This window comes from Ambystoma mexicanum, chromosome 10 (assembly GCF_040938575.1).
Source record: "Ambystoma mexicanum isolate Mex_15411 chromosome 10, UKY_AmexF1_1, whole genome shotgun sequence".
Lineage (NCBI taxonomy): Eukaryota > Metazoa > Chordata > Amphibia > Caudata > Ambystomatidae > Ambystoma > Ambystoma mexicanum.
Genome location: NC_090932.1, coordinates 1,402,918,289 through 1,402,931,590, shown reverse-complemented (window position 1 = coordinate 1,402,931,590; position 13,302 = coordinate 1,402,918,289). Strand labels below are relative to the sequence as shown.

The following is a 13,302-nucleotide window of genomic DNA, read 5'->3' as shown; positions in this document are numbered from 1 at the left end:
GGAGATAGATCTACTGTTTGGGAAGGCGGTAGAGGACGCCCTGAAAAATGCCAAGGATGAGTACGAGACTCTCAAATCCCTAGGCCAATTAACCAACAAACCCCCAAATCAAAGAGGGAATGGCAATTTTCGTCACCCACGCGGTCAAAATTCCCAGAGAGGAACAAACTATTCCCAGGGGCAGGGTACACCATGGAACAACAACAACCAGCAGTCTACCCAGAGTTATGGCAGGGGTAATAAGAGAGGACATGGTAAGGGCAGATGCAGCCCCAGTAGAGGCGGCGGCACGCCTCCACCAAAACAGCGACCTTCCGTTCAGGGTCCCTTCTCACGCATCCCCAGTAGGGGGACGCATTACCAACTTCACCCAAGCTTGGGAAGGGATCACATCAGACAGATGGTTGCTGTCCACAGTGTCCGCAGGATACTGCATAGAACTGTTAGAGCGTCCCCGAAACCACCCGCCACGTCAAAAAGTACACTCATTAGACCACCAGAAGATCCTCCGCGAAGAGATGGCCAATCTTCTAGCAAAGGACGCAATAGAACTCGTCCCGGGACACCAGGTAAACAAGGGTATTTATTCAACTTACTTCCTTGTGCCAAAAAAAGATTTGACAATGCGCCCAGTATTGGACTTAAGGCCTGCAAACAAGTATGTCAAGCCCCAAAAATTTCCGTTGACTACTCTCCAAGAGGTAATCCGCCTCCTAAAAAAGGGGGATTACATGGCAACATTGGACATGAAAGATGCTTATTTTCATATTTCCATGTTCCCAGCGGACAAAAGATACTTCCGCTTCAAGGTGGACAGTCAGCACTACCAGTTCAAGGTACTCCCCTTTGGGATAGCCTCGGCTCCAAGCGTATTCACCAAGGTACTGGCGGTGGCGGCGGCACACCTATGCAGGGAGGCAATCCCAGTGTACCCTTATCTGGACGACTGGCTCATCTCGGAGGAGACCCCAGTAATTTGCAGAACAAACATTCAAAGAACGATCGACCTCCTCTTCGAATTAGGTTTCTCCATAAACGAGAAAAAGTCAAGTCTGGTGCCAAGCACCTCCAAACGGTTCCTAGGAGCTGTCCTAAACACACACGAGGGGTTGGCCTTTCCATCAGAGGAAAGAATTGACAATACACTGCTGCAAATTCCGCAATATCAGGCCGGTCGCCAGATAACGGTACGCAAAGCAATGCGTTTGCCAGGCATGATGGCGTCATGTATTTACCTGGTTCCCCCACGCGCGCCTGCGCATGTGTCCCATGCAAGAATGGTTGGCGAAACAATGGTCTCAGGCAAGTGGTCAGTGGGACGATCTAGTGGTTGTTTCGCCAACACTTGTACAAAGTCTTCACTGGTGGACAAGAGAACATCTGTCCAAGGGGAAACCCTTTTACGATCCCGAAATACAGGCGGTAATCACAACGGACGCATGCCTGTCAGGGTGGGGAGCTCACCATCTCCACCACTCAGCTCAGGGTCTCTGGTCTCACTCAGTTGCCAAAAATCATATCAACCTGCTAGAGCTTCTGGCAGTATTCAGAGCGCTTCAAGCGTTCAAGCCCTACCTGTTGAACCTGTCGGTGCAGATCCGGACGGACAGCACTACAGCCATGTTTTACCTGAAAAAGCAAGGAGGGACTTGTTCGCCAAATCTGTCCAAGCTTGCCCAGAAAATATGGATATGGGCACTCAGACAGAACATCTTCCTGTCATCTCAATTCTCTGGCGGACGCTTTGAGCAGAGATCCCCTCTGGGTGGAACACGAATGGTGACTACACAGATAAATCGTAGAAGATATCTTCTCTCAGTGGGGTTTCCCCACTATAGACCTATTCGCCACAAGTGAAAACAGACAGTGCCCAGGATTCGCATCCAGGTTCCCCCAACCAGACTTCCAGGGGAACTCCCTGTGGATGAACTGGTCAGGGATGTTTGCGTACGCTTTTCCACCAATACCTCTCATCAGGAAGGTGGTCAACAAGATGAACAGAGAATCGATGACGCTCGTCCTGGTTGCTCCCATGTGGGTGAGACAACCGTGGTTCCCACACTTACGCAGACTAGCGGTGTGCGAACCCACCAAACTCCCGGGCTGGTACAACCTACTGTCCCAGCACCAGGGTCAGAAAGTGCATCTTCAACCCAACTCAATGAACCTGGCAGCATGGCTCCTGAGGTCATAGGGTTTGGACATCTCAATTTGCTGCAGAGATGTATGAACATCCTAAGAGAGTCTAGGAAGCCAAACACGAGGCACTGCTACTTTGACAAATGGAGAAGATTTGTTATCTGGTGCCAGAATAAGCAAATCAACCCTGTTGATTGCACTCCTTCCACAATTGTCACATACATGCTCCACCTGCTGGACGCAAGGTTGGTTTTTAACTCACTAAAGGTACACCTGGCAGCTCTGTCAGCATACACCACCTCCCATACCAAGGTGTCGTGGTGGAAAGTACCAGTGGTTAAAGCCTTCATGGAAGGAGTAAAGAGACTTCACCCTCCAATTTCAAACCCACCACCAGGATGGGACCTTAACGTGGTGCTAGCTAAACTCATAGGCCCCCCATTCGAGCCCATGCTTAAAAGCAGTCTCAAACACCTGGCTTATAAGACAGCCTTCTTCTTAGCAATTACATCGATAAGAAGTGTCAGTGAAATTCAGGCTCTGTCAGTGCAGGATCCTTTCTTTACAGTTCATAAAGATAAACTGGTTTTACGTACACATCCTAGGTTCTCACCTAAGTTTATTTCTAAATTCCACGTGAACCAGTCCATCGAGCTTCTGGCTTTCTTCCAAGACCCACAAAGCTCGGCTGTGGTGAAACTACACACTCTAGATGTGCGTAGGGCGGTCCTATACTATGTAAACAAAACCAGACCACTAAGGAAAACAGACCAACTGTTTGTCTCCGTAGCTACAGGCAAAGAGGGAGATCGCGTCTCTAAAGGTGCCATCTCTAAGTGGATTGTTAACTGTGCCCAGCTGTGTTACTCCCTCTCTGAAAAAACTTTGCCTTTCACGCCAAGAGCCCACTCTACAAGAAGCATTGGGGCCACTCTGGCTTTCATTGCAAATTTACCCCTTGACACCATTTGCAAAGCAGCTACTTGGATCGCTATTCACACCTTTACTCAGTAGTACTGCATTGACACCCATTGCAAGACAGATACTCAAGTGGGACAAGCGGTTCTAAGACATTTATTTGCTCATGACCCTTCTCACATCCCACCTCCTTCTTCTAACACTACTCGCTAATATATGCACAGCATGTGATCTAAGCAGATTCCACAAGCCTCAGAAGGGATACATTACTCACCGTAATCGTATTTCTGATGCTTGTATCTGCTTAGATTCACATGCGACCCACCCTTCCTACCCTCTGAGAAAAGGCGCATGGATGCTTGTAGTCTTATCTATCTATCTATCTGCTTGGATTATCTGTACTCGCACTACTCCTCATGCTACCTCATGTCAGAAAAAAAAAAATCTGAGGGTCCTAGACACGTGAGGGATCATGGGTACAGTGGAGGTCACACTAGGGATAGTATTACTGGCACGCCCTGTGTCGACGCCCATTTTCGAAAAACAAACTGTAATACTCCGCAGCTTCCACTAGATGTCGGCCTATGCACAGCATGTGAATCTAAGCAGATATAAGCATCAGAAACACGATTACAGTGAGTAATGTATCCCATATATTGCACAACTGCCAGCATGGGACGGCGCAAAGGAGTGGGGACGAAGACGGCCTCGGCGCTGCTCAATACCACCTGATGGCTGAGAAGACGTCCACAATAGACTTTACCCAAGGCTTGTTTTACAAGATAAGGGATCTGTGGGAGAAATCACCATATCCATCAGAAAGAACATTATCAGTGGTAAATAATGTGTTCTTATCTTTACTTCCTTGAAGATGGGAAGGATTCTATCAGCATATGAATCTGTAAGGAGACCAAGGCTAGACAAACATTGTTGCAGGTAAGTAACATTTTGATATTTTTGATACCTACAACACCAATATCACTGTTTGGTAATGCAATCTAACATGACCGTGCTGTCTTAGCTTTTGTTCAAATAGCACTGGTGTTGCTTTGCTACTCTATGAAATGCAAATTGGTGTCAGGCAAAGGATCAAAGAAATAGTTGCATGCATAGTGAGCACAGTAATGGAGACCTGATATTGTTAGTTAAGCTCCTTTCTCTTTTGCTTTCTTTTTTCCGGAAATGGCATATTCCAGATTCCACATCGGAGAGCTTTAGGTGCTGTTACTTTTATGTGTTTTGCTCATGTTAGGAGAGCATGCATTCAGTGCATGTGATTGTTATTTTTTGTGTGCATCTTTTGATTAGTTAGGATGTTTTTTCAAAACTAGCCATGAAGTAGGGATGCGAGAGGCCACCTTGCCCAGGATGCACTCTGTGCAATGAAAATAGGTAGTAAGTGTTACTACCAAACTACTACTACGCACATATATACATTCACAATGGGTGTTCCCACTAGAGAACACAAACACTTTACTTTTAAGACAGTTAGAGATTATTCAATTCAGAAACATAGAACAACTATGTGCAGTAAAGCAAGTAAAACAGGTAATTCATAAAAAGTTGATATTAAATGGAAATACCGCAAAAGCAATACAAACACTGTTACTCCGCCTTATAAAATAAGACCCATTGCACTTGGGTCCTTCCCTGCATAGGCGAGTAGGTCTAGTGCCATTTTGAGTCCTAAAAAGAAACCTTAGCAGGGAATCTGGAGTTTTAGAAGTGGAGAGATCTTTTTTGGCAAAGTCGACAGCTTAGTAAAATGTTCCAAATATGAAATAAATGAAGTACCAAAGGTTAGCCCCCCCCAATAGCCCATCACTCAAGGGGAAGCCCAAGGGGATCCTTGGCCAGATCTCCAATGATCACAACCAGGCATGGGGAGAGGTAGAGTCAGGACTTTATGCCTGCACAACCCTATGGTGGGATGGTGTGGAATCAGCTATACAGGTTCATCCACCTTATTCCGAATACACTAGAAACCACAGCTAGGTTTCTTAGATTTGATGAATCCACTTCTATCATTGGTGCCGTTGGAGGTGATCCAGGGTTCACGGGTGTAGTTGTTTTCAGCATCTGGATTGTGTCCAGCTACCAGTGGTTCTGAACTCGGGCATGGCGGTTCCTGGTGCTTGACAACTGGTTGACCCAGGCACCCCAGATGCAGATCATCACAATTCCCACAATGACAGGAGACCTCTAGGACATTGTGGAAGCGGCAGTGAAGATCAACACACCCAGGTGGTGGCAGTCAACTCGTAAGGAGAACAAAAAACAGTCTCTTAGAATGCCATTCTTTAAGTTGGAGAGCAGCAGCTGTCGGAGGATGGTTCTTGGGCCACAAGCTGGAGACCTGCAGAGTGAAACTCAGAACCCTACCGAAGCACCAATGGATGGAGTTGGTCAGCCCACCCAGTTGACCGGAGCCACTTCAGGAGGGCAAAATCAGAGACCATGGGTCTGGACTGCTTGGTCCCGCCACCCCAAGGGTTGATGCTCGTGGTGAGGGTCTTCAACAGATCGTACCAGAGGGCCAGACCATCACCACGACATGGCTGTGTTAAACGGCCTAAAAACAACAAGGAATTTTGTGAAGGGTGACAGGGTCACCCTGCACTGTTAGCCTTAGGGACTGACCAGTGCCCCAAAACAATGATCATAGCAAGGTAAGCAAAGCAAAAAGGATTTCCTAAGAGTCTAACTAAATGAAAAGGTTGAGGAGATGATTGCAAGATATAGATTGTCAACCTATTTTTAAAAAAACATTAGAAGCCAAATTAAAATCAAAGTAATAAGAATGCCTCCTCTTGTGAATGTATACACTAAACATTTTTTTTCCACAGCCGTCTGGTGAGAAGGGTGAAGGGACCTATCCTGATTTAATGTAATGTAAGTGCTCTTGTATAGTCCTTGTCTGCCACTATTGGTGGCCTCGCTGTGCTTTGCTCTGTAAGAGAAAAGGGGGATTAATGGGACATTTAGATAGGCGGTAAGAAACCTGTGGCGTTGATGGGTGCAGGTCAGAAGTACTCAGTCCCTGAGTGCCTATATGTATCTATGGGTTTGACGGAAGCAATGTGGGAGTACGTTATCCATAGGGAAGAGCCCAAGATCTGATACTCTACAGTCCTTTGAGTCTGGTTAGCCGCTGATGTGGGAGAGTGTAATGGGGCTAAGGAGGAGAGCTTAGTAACGGCTTTGTTAGAGTTGATGTGCTAATGGCTTGGCTGGTGGTGGCCTTCTGTGGGGGGCTTGTGTGTGTAGTAGAGGAGGGTAGGAGATTCTGGAGCATGAGTCAGGGAATGTGGGAGTAGGCCATACAAGGAAAAACAACCTCAACCCTGCAATCCTACTCCAGGCCATTTGCAGACAGGTCCCATGTCTCTAGCTCCCAATGCCACCTCTCTCTCTCTCTCTCTCTCTCAAATAGAGACATTGTACCCCATGAGGAACAAAACAAGCATCTGTGATTTGGCAGATGAGGGAAAAGGCTGGTGGGGAAACTCGGACATTATCATAATCTGCTAAAGCTTATGGGTGGCATTAACGTACGGTTCAGTGGAACGGCAGCTTTAAATTTGAGGACCGCCATCACCCATTTCACCTTTCTTAGTATGTTGATTAGCAGTCTGAGAGATGACTCAAACCTTACTCTAACATGCTCAGGTGCTATGCTCATTGTCCTGCTGGGATAAAGGTGCTATGTAAAGCACAATACAAATACACAATTTTAACCGTTAGGTTCAAGGCAAGGTGTTTGTCAGGCGTTCATCGGGGGATTGGTCGAAGCAGGGGCTAGAATCCCTGCTCCTTTTGCCAAGAGGTCTACCCTGCTGAAAACCTCGACCGCGAGTATGTCTGCTCCCTGGGTCTCGGGTTTTAAGAGTTGCACAGACTGCCATTCCAAAATGTTGACCGACCTTCATGACATTTGTCTCTGGTATCTGAGTACGGATGACGACATGGAGGGATGTGCGTCGTGCTCCAAGATGCAGCCGAAGTCCATACACGAGCATGCCGACAAACTTGCCTTGGGACGACCGTTGCTGAAATCCCCAGTACAGTCTATTGTCCAGTCTTCCGAGGCCGAATAGCCCGCTCCCAAGAAGGAGAAGAAGCATCGACGGAAGGCCAAGAAGCGGTCACACTCGAGGAGCCACTCTTCCTGGTCTTCTTTGCATAAGAAGAAGCAGCGCCACCGTCGTCGACACAAGTCCAGCTCATCGTCAGAAAAAGGTAAGTCCTTGGCTGGGCCAACCATTCAAGAGAAGTGGGAAGATTTCAGAAGCCAAATGCCGGTTATGTTTAACTTGTAGGCTGGTGTGGGTGCACACCCTGAACAGCAGGCCTTGCAGCGAAAGCGGCGCTCGGCACTCAGTACCCCACGCATGCCAAATCGTTGATGCATCCGCTTCGGAGAAGCCTTTGGGCTCGATGCCGACATAGGCGTGGAAGTTGCCGATGGCCGGTCCCTCTAGGGAGCGTCGACAGGCAGACGCCCCTGACGCCACAGTGCGGTCTGTAAGGAATGCATGGTATCAACAGTAAGACAGACACAAGTGACCACAGTTCAAGGGTGTTTATTGAACTTCAAGAAGGTGTGATAAACGCCTATCTAATCCTAAATCTACAGATGTGAGCAAGCTTCGACCATCAAATAATAATAGTGCAGTCCTAGTGGAGCCTGGTCAAAATAAAAGGGCCTATACTAAAAAAAAAAAAAAAACGGTTGCCAATCCTTACCTCTAAATACAAATAGTGTGGGGTAGTGTTCATGAAAAAGAAAGAAGTGTTCACAAAAATGATATGTTAGGATGTTCAGGCTGTTGGCCTCCCTTCCCCACATTTTCAGCATGGGACAAGGCGGTTCACTCGAGCATAGCACACGTTAGGCAATTCATAGCACCTTCTTAAGAAGTATATAAGCAACTGTTTGGTTTGGAGCAGCACACGCCTCTTTGCAACATGAAAGCATAAAATAAAATCTTTCAGGTTCCCAGCCATGCTGCTGGGCTTTTTAAGAAAATCTAAATCTTTGGAGGAAAAATGTTTAAAATAACCAGTTCTACCCAAAGTTATGTAACCTTTTCTTCTCTGTTGTCTCATTCAGGATGATTGCTTATTCAGAAAGACTGTTGATGGTTTATTATGATGACATTTTTTGTTTTCTTTGGATATCTAGGTACACCAGAGCTTCCGGAAGACGAGCGGAAAAAGCTTGAAAGTCAGCTCAAAAGTCGGGAAGAGCTCATGTTGCCCATTTACCACCAGGTGGCAGTCCACTTTGCTGACCTTCATGATACACCAGGAAGAATGCAGGAAAAGGGTGTAATTACAGTTGAGTACACCAGTGTCTAGCGTTTACAGTACTACTAGTATACAACTTTAAACATATGGGCTCTGAATGGTTTGAATTGAAATTGTTGCCACATTCGGCTTGTTTTGTGCACTTTGGTAATTGTCATTCTAATGGATTGTATCGTCCCACGGATTCCTTATCTTAGAAATATTCTGCGGCAGCAGCAAACTTACTTTTGCCTCCAGCGAGCACTGTGCGGCTCCGACGTCGAGAATCCTTTGGCCGCCATCTGCATCAGGAACGGATGAGACATCGGCGTTGATACAAATAGCTGTCCCATCAACCTCCTCTTTAGAGTCTATAACAAAAAAGGGTTCAGAACCCAATGTGCACACTAAAGTCGCAGACAGCTTGTCCTGCGTGTCGACGAGCCTGGGTATGAAACCAAAAAAACTTAAAAGGAACCCCTTGTCACCAACGAGCGTGTCTGTCTCGGTCTTCCTTTGAGAGAATTTTGGATGACGATGGAGAGGAAGTCCATGTTGGGCGAGAATCCATTGTTAGGGAAGATTCCATAATTGTATGTAATTTTCCCTCCATGTGTCAACCCCCAAACTTTTTGCTGCTGTTTTAACACCATTGACTGACTTTGCCAGAGAAGCACAGCCTTCAGCTACACTCCTCTAGGCTTTCGCTCACTTTTTATGGGGAAACTGACATGCCCTTAAGACAGTCAGTACTGGGAGACTTTGTTTCCCTTAGTCCTTTCCTCATGTTGCAGCTTTTGTGCAACATGTAACAAGTGTGCAATGTAACTTACCTTACAGCCCACTTGGGTCTCTAGTCATTTCAAAAGGCCCTAGAAACTCTCGCTGGACTTTTTATGAACTGTGCAGATGTGTCAGGGACAGGACTGGTGGCAGCTATCGTTTTCATATATTTTTAACCCTTTCTTGCCATGTTAACCGTGTTTACCGCATTTGGCACGAATAGGTGGCCTGGCTCCAAAACGGCCAAGCCACGAGGTTCTTTGTCCTGTCCTTTGGCCATCTTGCCCCTTCACCTTCCCCAGGTCGAGTCGACCCGGGTCAGTCCTTATTTGGTCATGCACTTTCCTGCGAAACCCAATACTTTCACGGACTTCTGCATGCCTTGTGTGTGTGCCTCCAGGATGTGGGCTGGGATGTATGTTCCCAATACACATCCTGGGTGCCAGAGAGTCTGGGGTGTCCTGAATGCCTGGGACCACCGTGGTGCATGTTTGGTCCACGTATGGAGTGAGTGTTTGTGAGCAGATCTCCCGTTGGGTCCTCTCTGTTTTGGCGCAAAGGGAACTTTGGAAAGGAGAAGGCAGAAAACACTGCTACCATGTCAATCTCCTGAGTTCACACCGAACAAGGGATAAGGAGCCAAGTATCCTGCAACAAGAAGCCGAGTCAAGGAACCGCTGGTGACCCACTGGAAGGTGTGGCACCCTGAGCCTGCTGTCGTCCCGTAGGACCGCTCTGCCTCTGATCATCCTAGAAGGTCTGCGAAGACGCTTCGACCCATTGGAATAGTGGGATCAACTATTCTCGGCACCTTCATCAAACCCTGCAAGTAAGCCTCTTCGGAAGTGTCCCTGGGCCAACCAGTGGGCTGACCAGCTTACACGGGACCTTTGCTCTGTCGCCGCCGCCATTTCGAGGAGGCCCACAAAACTTGGTATACTGCTAGCTCTGTGTCCACGGCACCCTCGCACCGAATTTCGTACACTTGGCGTTCCCAGGTCTGAAGTGAGACGAGTGCGCCCGGACCGGAGTAAACACGGATACCGTGTTGCCCTGCTGCGGCAACGACCTGTGCAAGTTCACTGCATTTGGGACCCTTTTGCCCCTGAAGCCTGCTGCAGTGGAACTGGGCCGATTCTTCCCCCCTGAGCGGAGAAATCACCACTGTCCCGTTTGGGAATCCTCACTGCATCACGGGAACTACACGGAGTTGAGGTGTCCTGATTGTCTCATTCGAACCTGCCAGCGAGGTGGACTGTACTGGCGAAGTTTGGGTCTGCCTGTGCCGGGGACCGGTGAGTAGTCCTTACCCCAACCGGTGGCCCCTACCGCTGGAGCCCATTTTTACACACAAGTGGCCCCTGAGTGCCCCTTTCCTTTCCACAGCTATTGCGAAATAGCGACTCCATCCCGCACTGATTCTTTGCTATGGTCTATGTTACAAAGGCCTTGTAATGTGTCTATATGTTTAATATAACACCTGTCTGGAGTAATGTGTAAGTGTCCTTGCTTTGTGTGCTCATTGAGGTCTTTCAGTCACCCTCACCCCTCCTGCGACTTAGTCTGGACCGCCTGCCATAGCTACCCTGATTGGTCTGGCGTGTCCAGAGGTTACCCTGTTCCAAGAAACTAGGTTGGCCTTCTGAACCTCTGCCCCTCCAGGTCAGAGTTCGGAAATCCTTCTTAACACCCATGCAGCTAATTGATCCTCCTGAAGATTTGTTCCCAGAGGATGTGATGATTCATGACTTGGATACGGATCTCCAGGGTGCAAGTGGTTTAGACACTTCTCCTGAAGCTGATCTCTACAAGCAAGAGCCCATTCTCACCCTAATGCGGCACACAGGTCTGACATTCTGTGGGAAAGGTTACTGAGGCCCTGGGTTGGGGACCCCCAGTCAAAACAGTAACAGAATATGATTTAACTAACATTTTGGAAGGAGGCCTGCTAAAGGAGGCAGTTCTGCCCTTTCATGCAGCCTTATTTTTTATATATTTCTTGTTTATTTGTGTTTCACAAATGCATCAGAGATAAAATGAAACTATAATATCAGAGATAAACTGCACCATGAAACAATAACATAATAATAAAAAATGTGATGCACATAAAGTTTCAACATTTAAAAGTTAAATGATAATTTCCATTAAAAGTTCAATAATGTTCAATTTATGATGAACTCTCAGATCAAATCTGTTCGTGAAATAGACCAAAAAGCACAGAAAATAATCTATACAAAGCTAGAATTAAAGAGGAACTATAACCCTCGAACAAATGAGACCACAATGATAGCTCACTATGCAAAAATCATTGCATATACAAAGCTCAAAGGTATTTTTGTCTTAAGATAGAAGTTTTAGAGCAAAATAGAATCATATGTTTCAAGTATTCCAGTTTGTCCTTAAGACACAGCAGCTTCATTCTGATGGTGATAGGGCCAAACTTGGTCCTTTACACTCAAGGGTCAGAAATTGATTTAATTTAAGTCTCATATAAACAAATCTAGCTTTATTGCAGGGAAATAAACTTCCATATCTAGGAAGATGACCTCTTCTTGGTATAAAAGCTGCGTAATGTTTATGCAATTTATAGTACTCAAAAACAGAATAGTCCTATGCCAATCAGTTACGTAAATATTTATTGGTAGTGGCCAACGGATTGATGATGAAGTAGTCAGTGTCTGATTTGATTTTATACATTTTATTCATATCGTCACAAAATGTATTAACAGAGGAGACAGAACGTGTATTAAGGATGGCACGAAAGTCACCATCGAGTGAATTGTGGGGAGAGTGCAATATTTTCAAATATGTACATGGTTGTTTCCATTCATTCTCGGTTTCTCATGAAATTAGACCAAACTCGTGCCTGATAATGGGGTTAGGAATGGAAAGTGCCAGATTAAGAGTTTGTTTCCATATACTACCCTGTATAGAGTTGAGATAGTTACCCATATCAAGCAAAGAAATATCTAGGCCATAACTAATGGCGTGTTCAACCTTAGAGTGGAAGAAGTGGAAAACTAGCCAATTTGGACAATACTCTTCATTTGGGCGATCATAGTTTGAATTTGAGATCTTAACTTTGTTTTATAATCGGCTTTTAAGGCTGTATTTGACAGACAAAAGCCAAGATAATGCAAGGAGGAAACTCTGTTAAGTCTCGAGTCATTCCTCAGACCAATACATTGCCCTGGGCTTCCTCTTGGTTGTATAAATCCCAATTTTTGATTTAGCCTAATTAACCATCAGGTTGTTTGCCAAAGCATTGCCCGTGAACAGGTTCATTTTTTGTTGCAGCCCTAATGGGGTTTGATCAAAAAATAGGATGACGTCTGCAAATGCAAGCCAGTTCAACCTAGTAGCACCCAATCTAACAGGGTTAGTTGTATTTAATACCTAGAGTTCGTCAAGATCTACCATGTAGAGATTAAAAAGTGTGGGCACTGGCACGCAACCTTGTTCCATCCCAATAGATGTTGTAATTGGTTGTGTCAGCGTGCCTTCTTTAGTCAATCAAATCCTTATAGAGCTATTCAAGTGTAGGCAAGCTAGAATTTGCACTAGGGGAGCTAGAATTCCCCATTTCAGAGGTTTTGCCCACAATCTGTCATGCATAACTCGATCGAAAGCGCAGCCAGCAGATGGCCGATGACTATTTCATTTAAAAAGGTTCCCAAGGCTCCTCTGTTTCCTAATTTCCCCACCCATGAATTGCGATCATTTAATATCAAGGAAGAAAAAAGCTTTCTTGACGCGCCCAGAATGGCTACTGGTCTATAATTATATGGACTGAAGCGGTCTCCTTTCTTGAAGATGGGTATAATGTAAGAAGGTGACGGAAACATTCAGAATTTCAATAAAAAGGAGAACAAAATACTGGACCACAGTTTCAGGTCTGTTTTACGAGTCACAGGAGCGAGACAATCGGGCCTGCCGGGCCTGGGGGCCTTAGATTGGAAAAATAAAAGCAGACCAGACGTCCTTACCTAGTTCAATGGAAACCAGGGTTTGGTATATAATTACCACAGTCAAATTTCACCACCGGGTTGTCGCCTTTTTTTGCGTAAAGATCTTGGTAAAAGGCCACCCAAGTATTTTCCTCAATGGTGCATGTGTCCCGATAGTGAGTTTTGCCTGTGATCTCCTTGGTCATTTCCTAAAATCTTGCAGTGT

General features: G+C 46.1%; 1 protein-coding gene across 1 annotated transcript in view; it reads left to right on the top strand.

The window, feature by feature from the left end:
• The window catches only part of ACACB (acetyl-CoA carboxylase beta), a 3,851,763-nt gene that overhangs the window by 3,682,598 nt on the left and 155,863 nt on the right, over positions 1-13,302 (top strand). Inside the window, exon 51 of the mRNA XM_069619430.1 lies at positions 8,243-8,397. Coding sequence (XP_069475531.1) covers positions 8,243-8,397 — 155 coding nt within the window. The remainder of the gene's footprint in view (positions 1-8,242; positions 8,398-13,302) is intronic.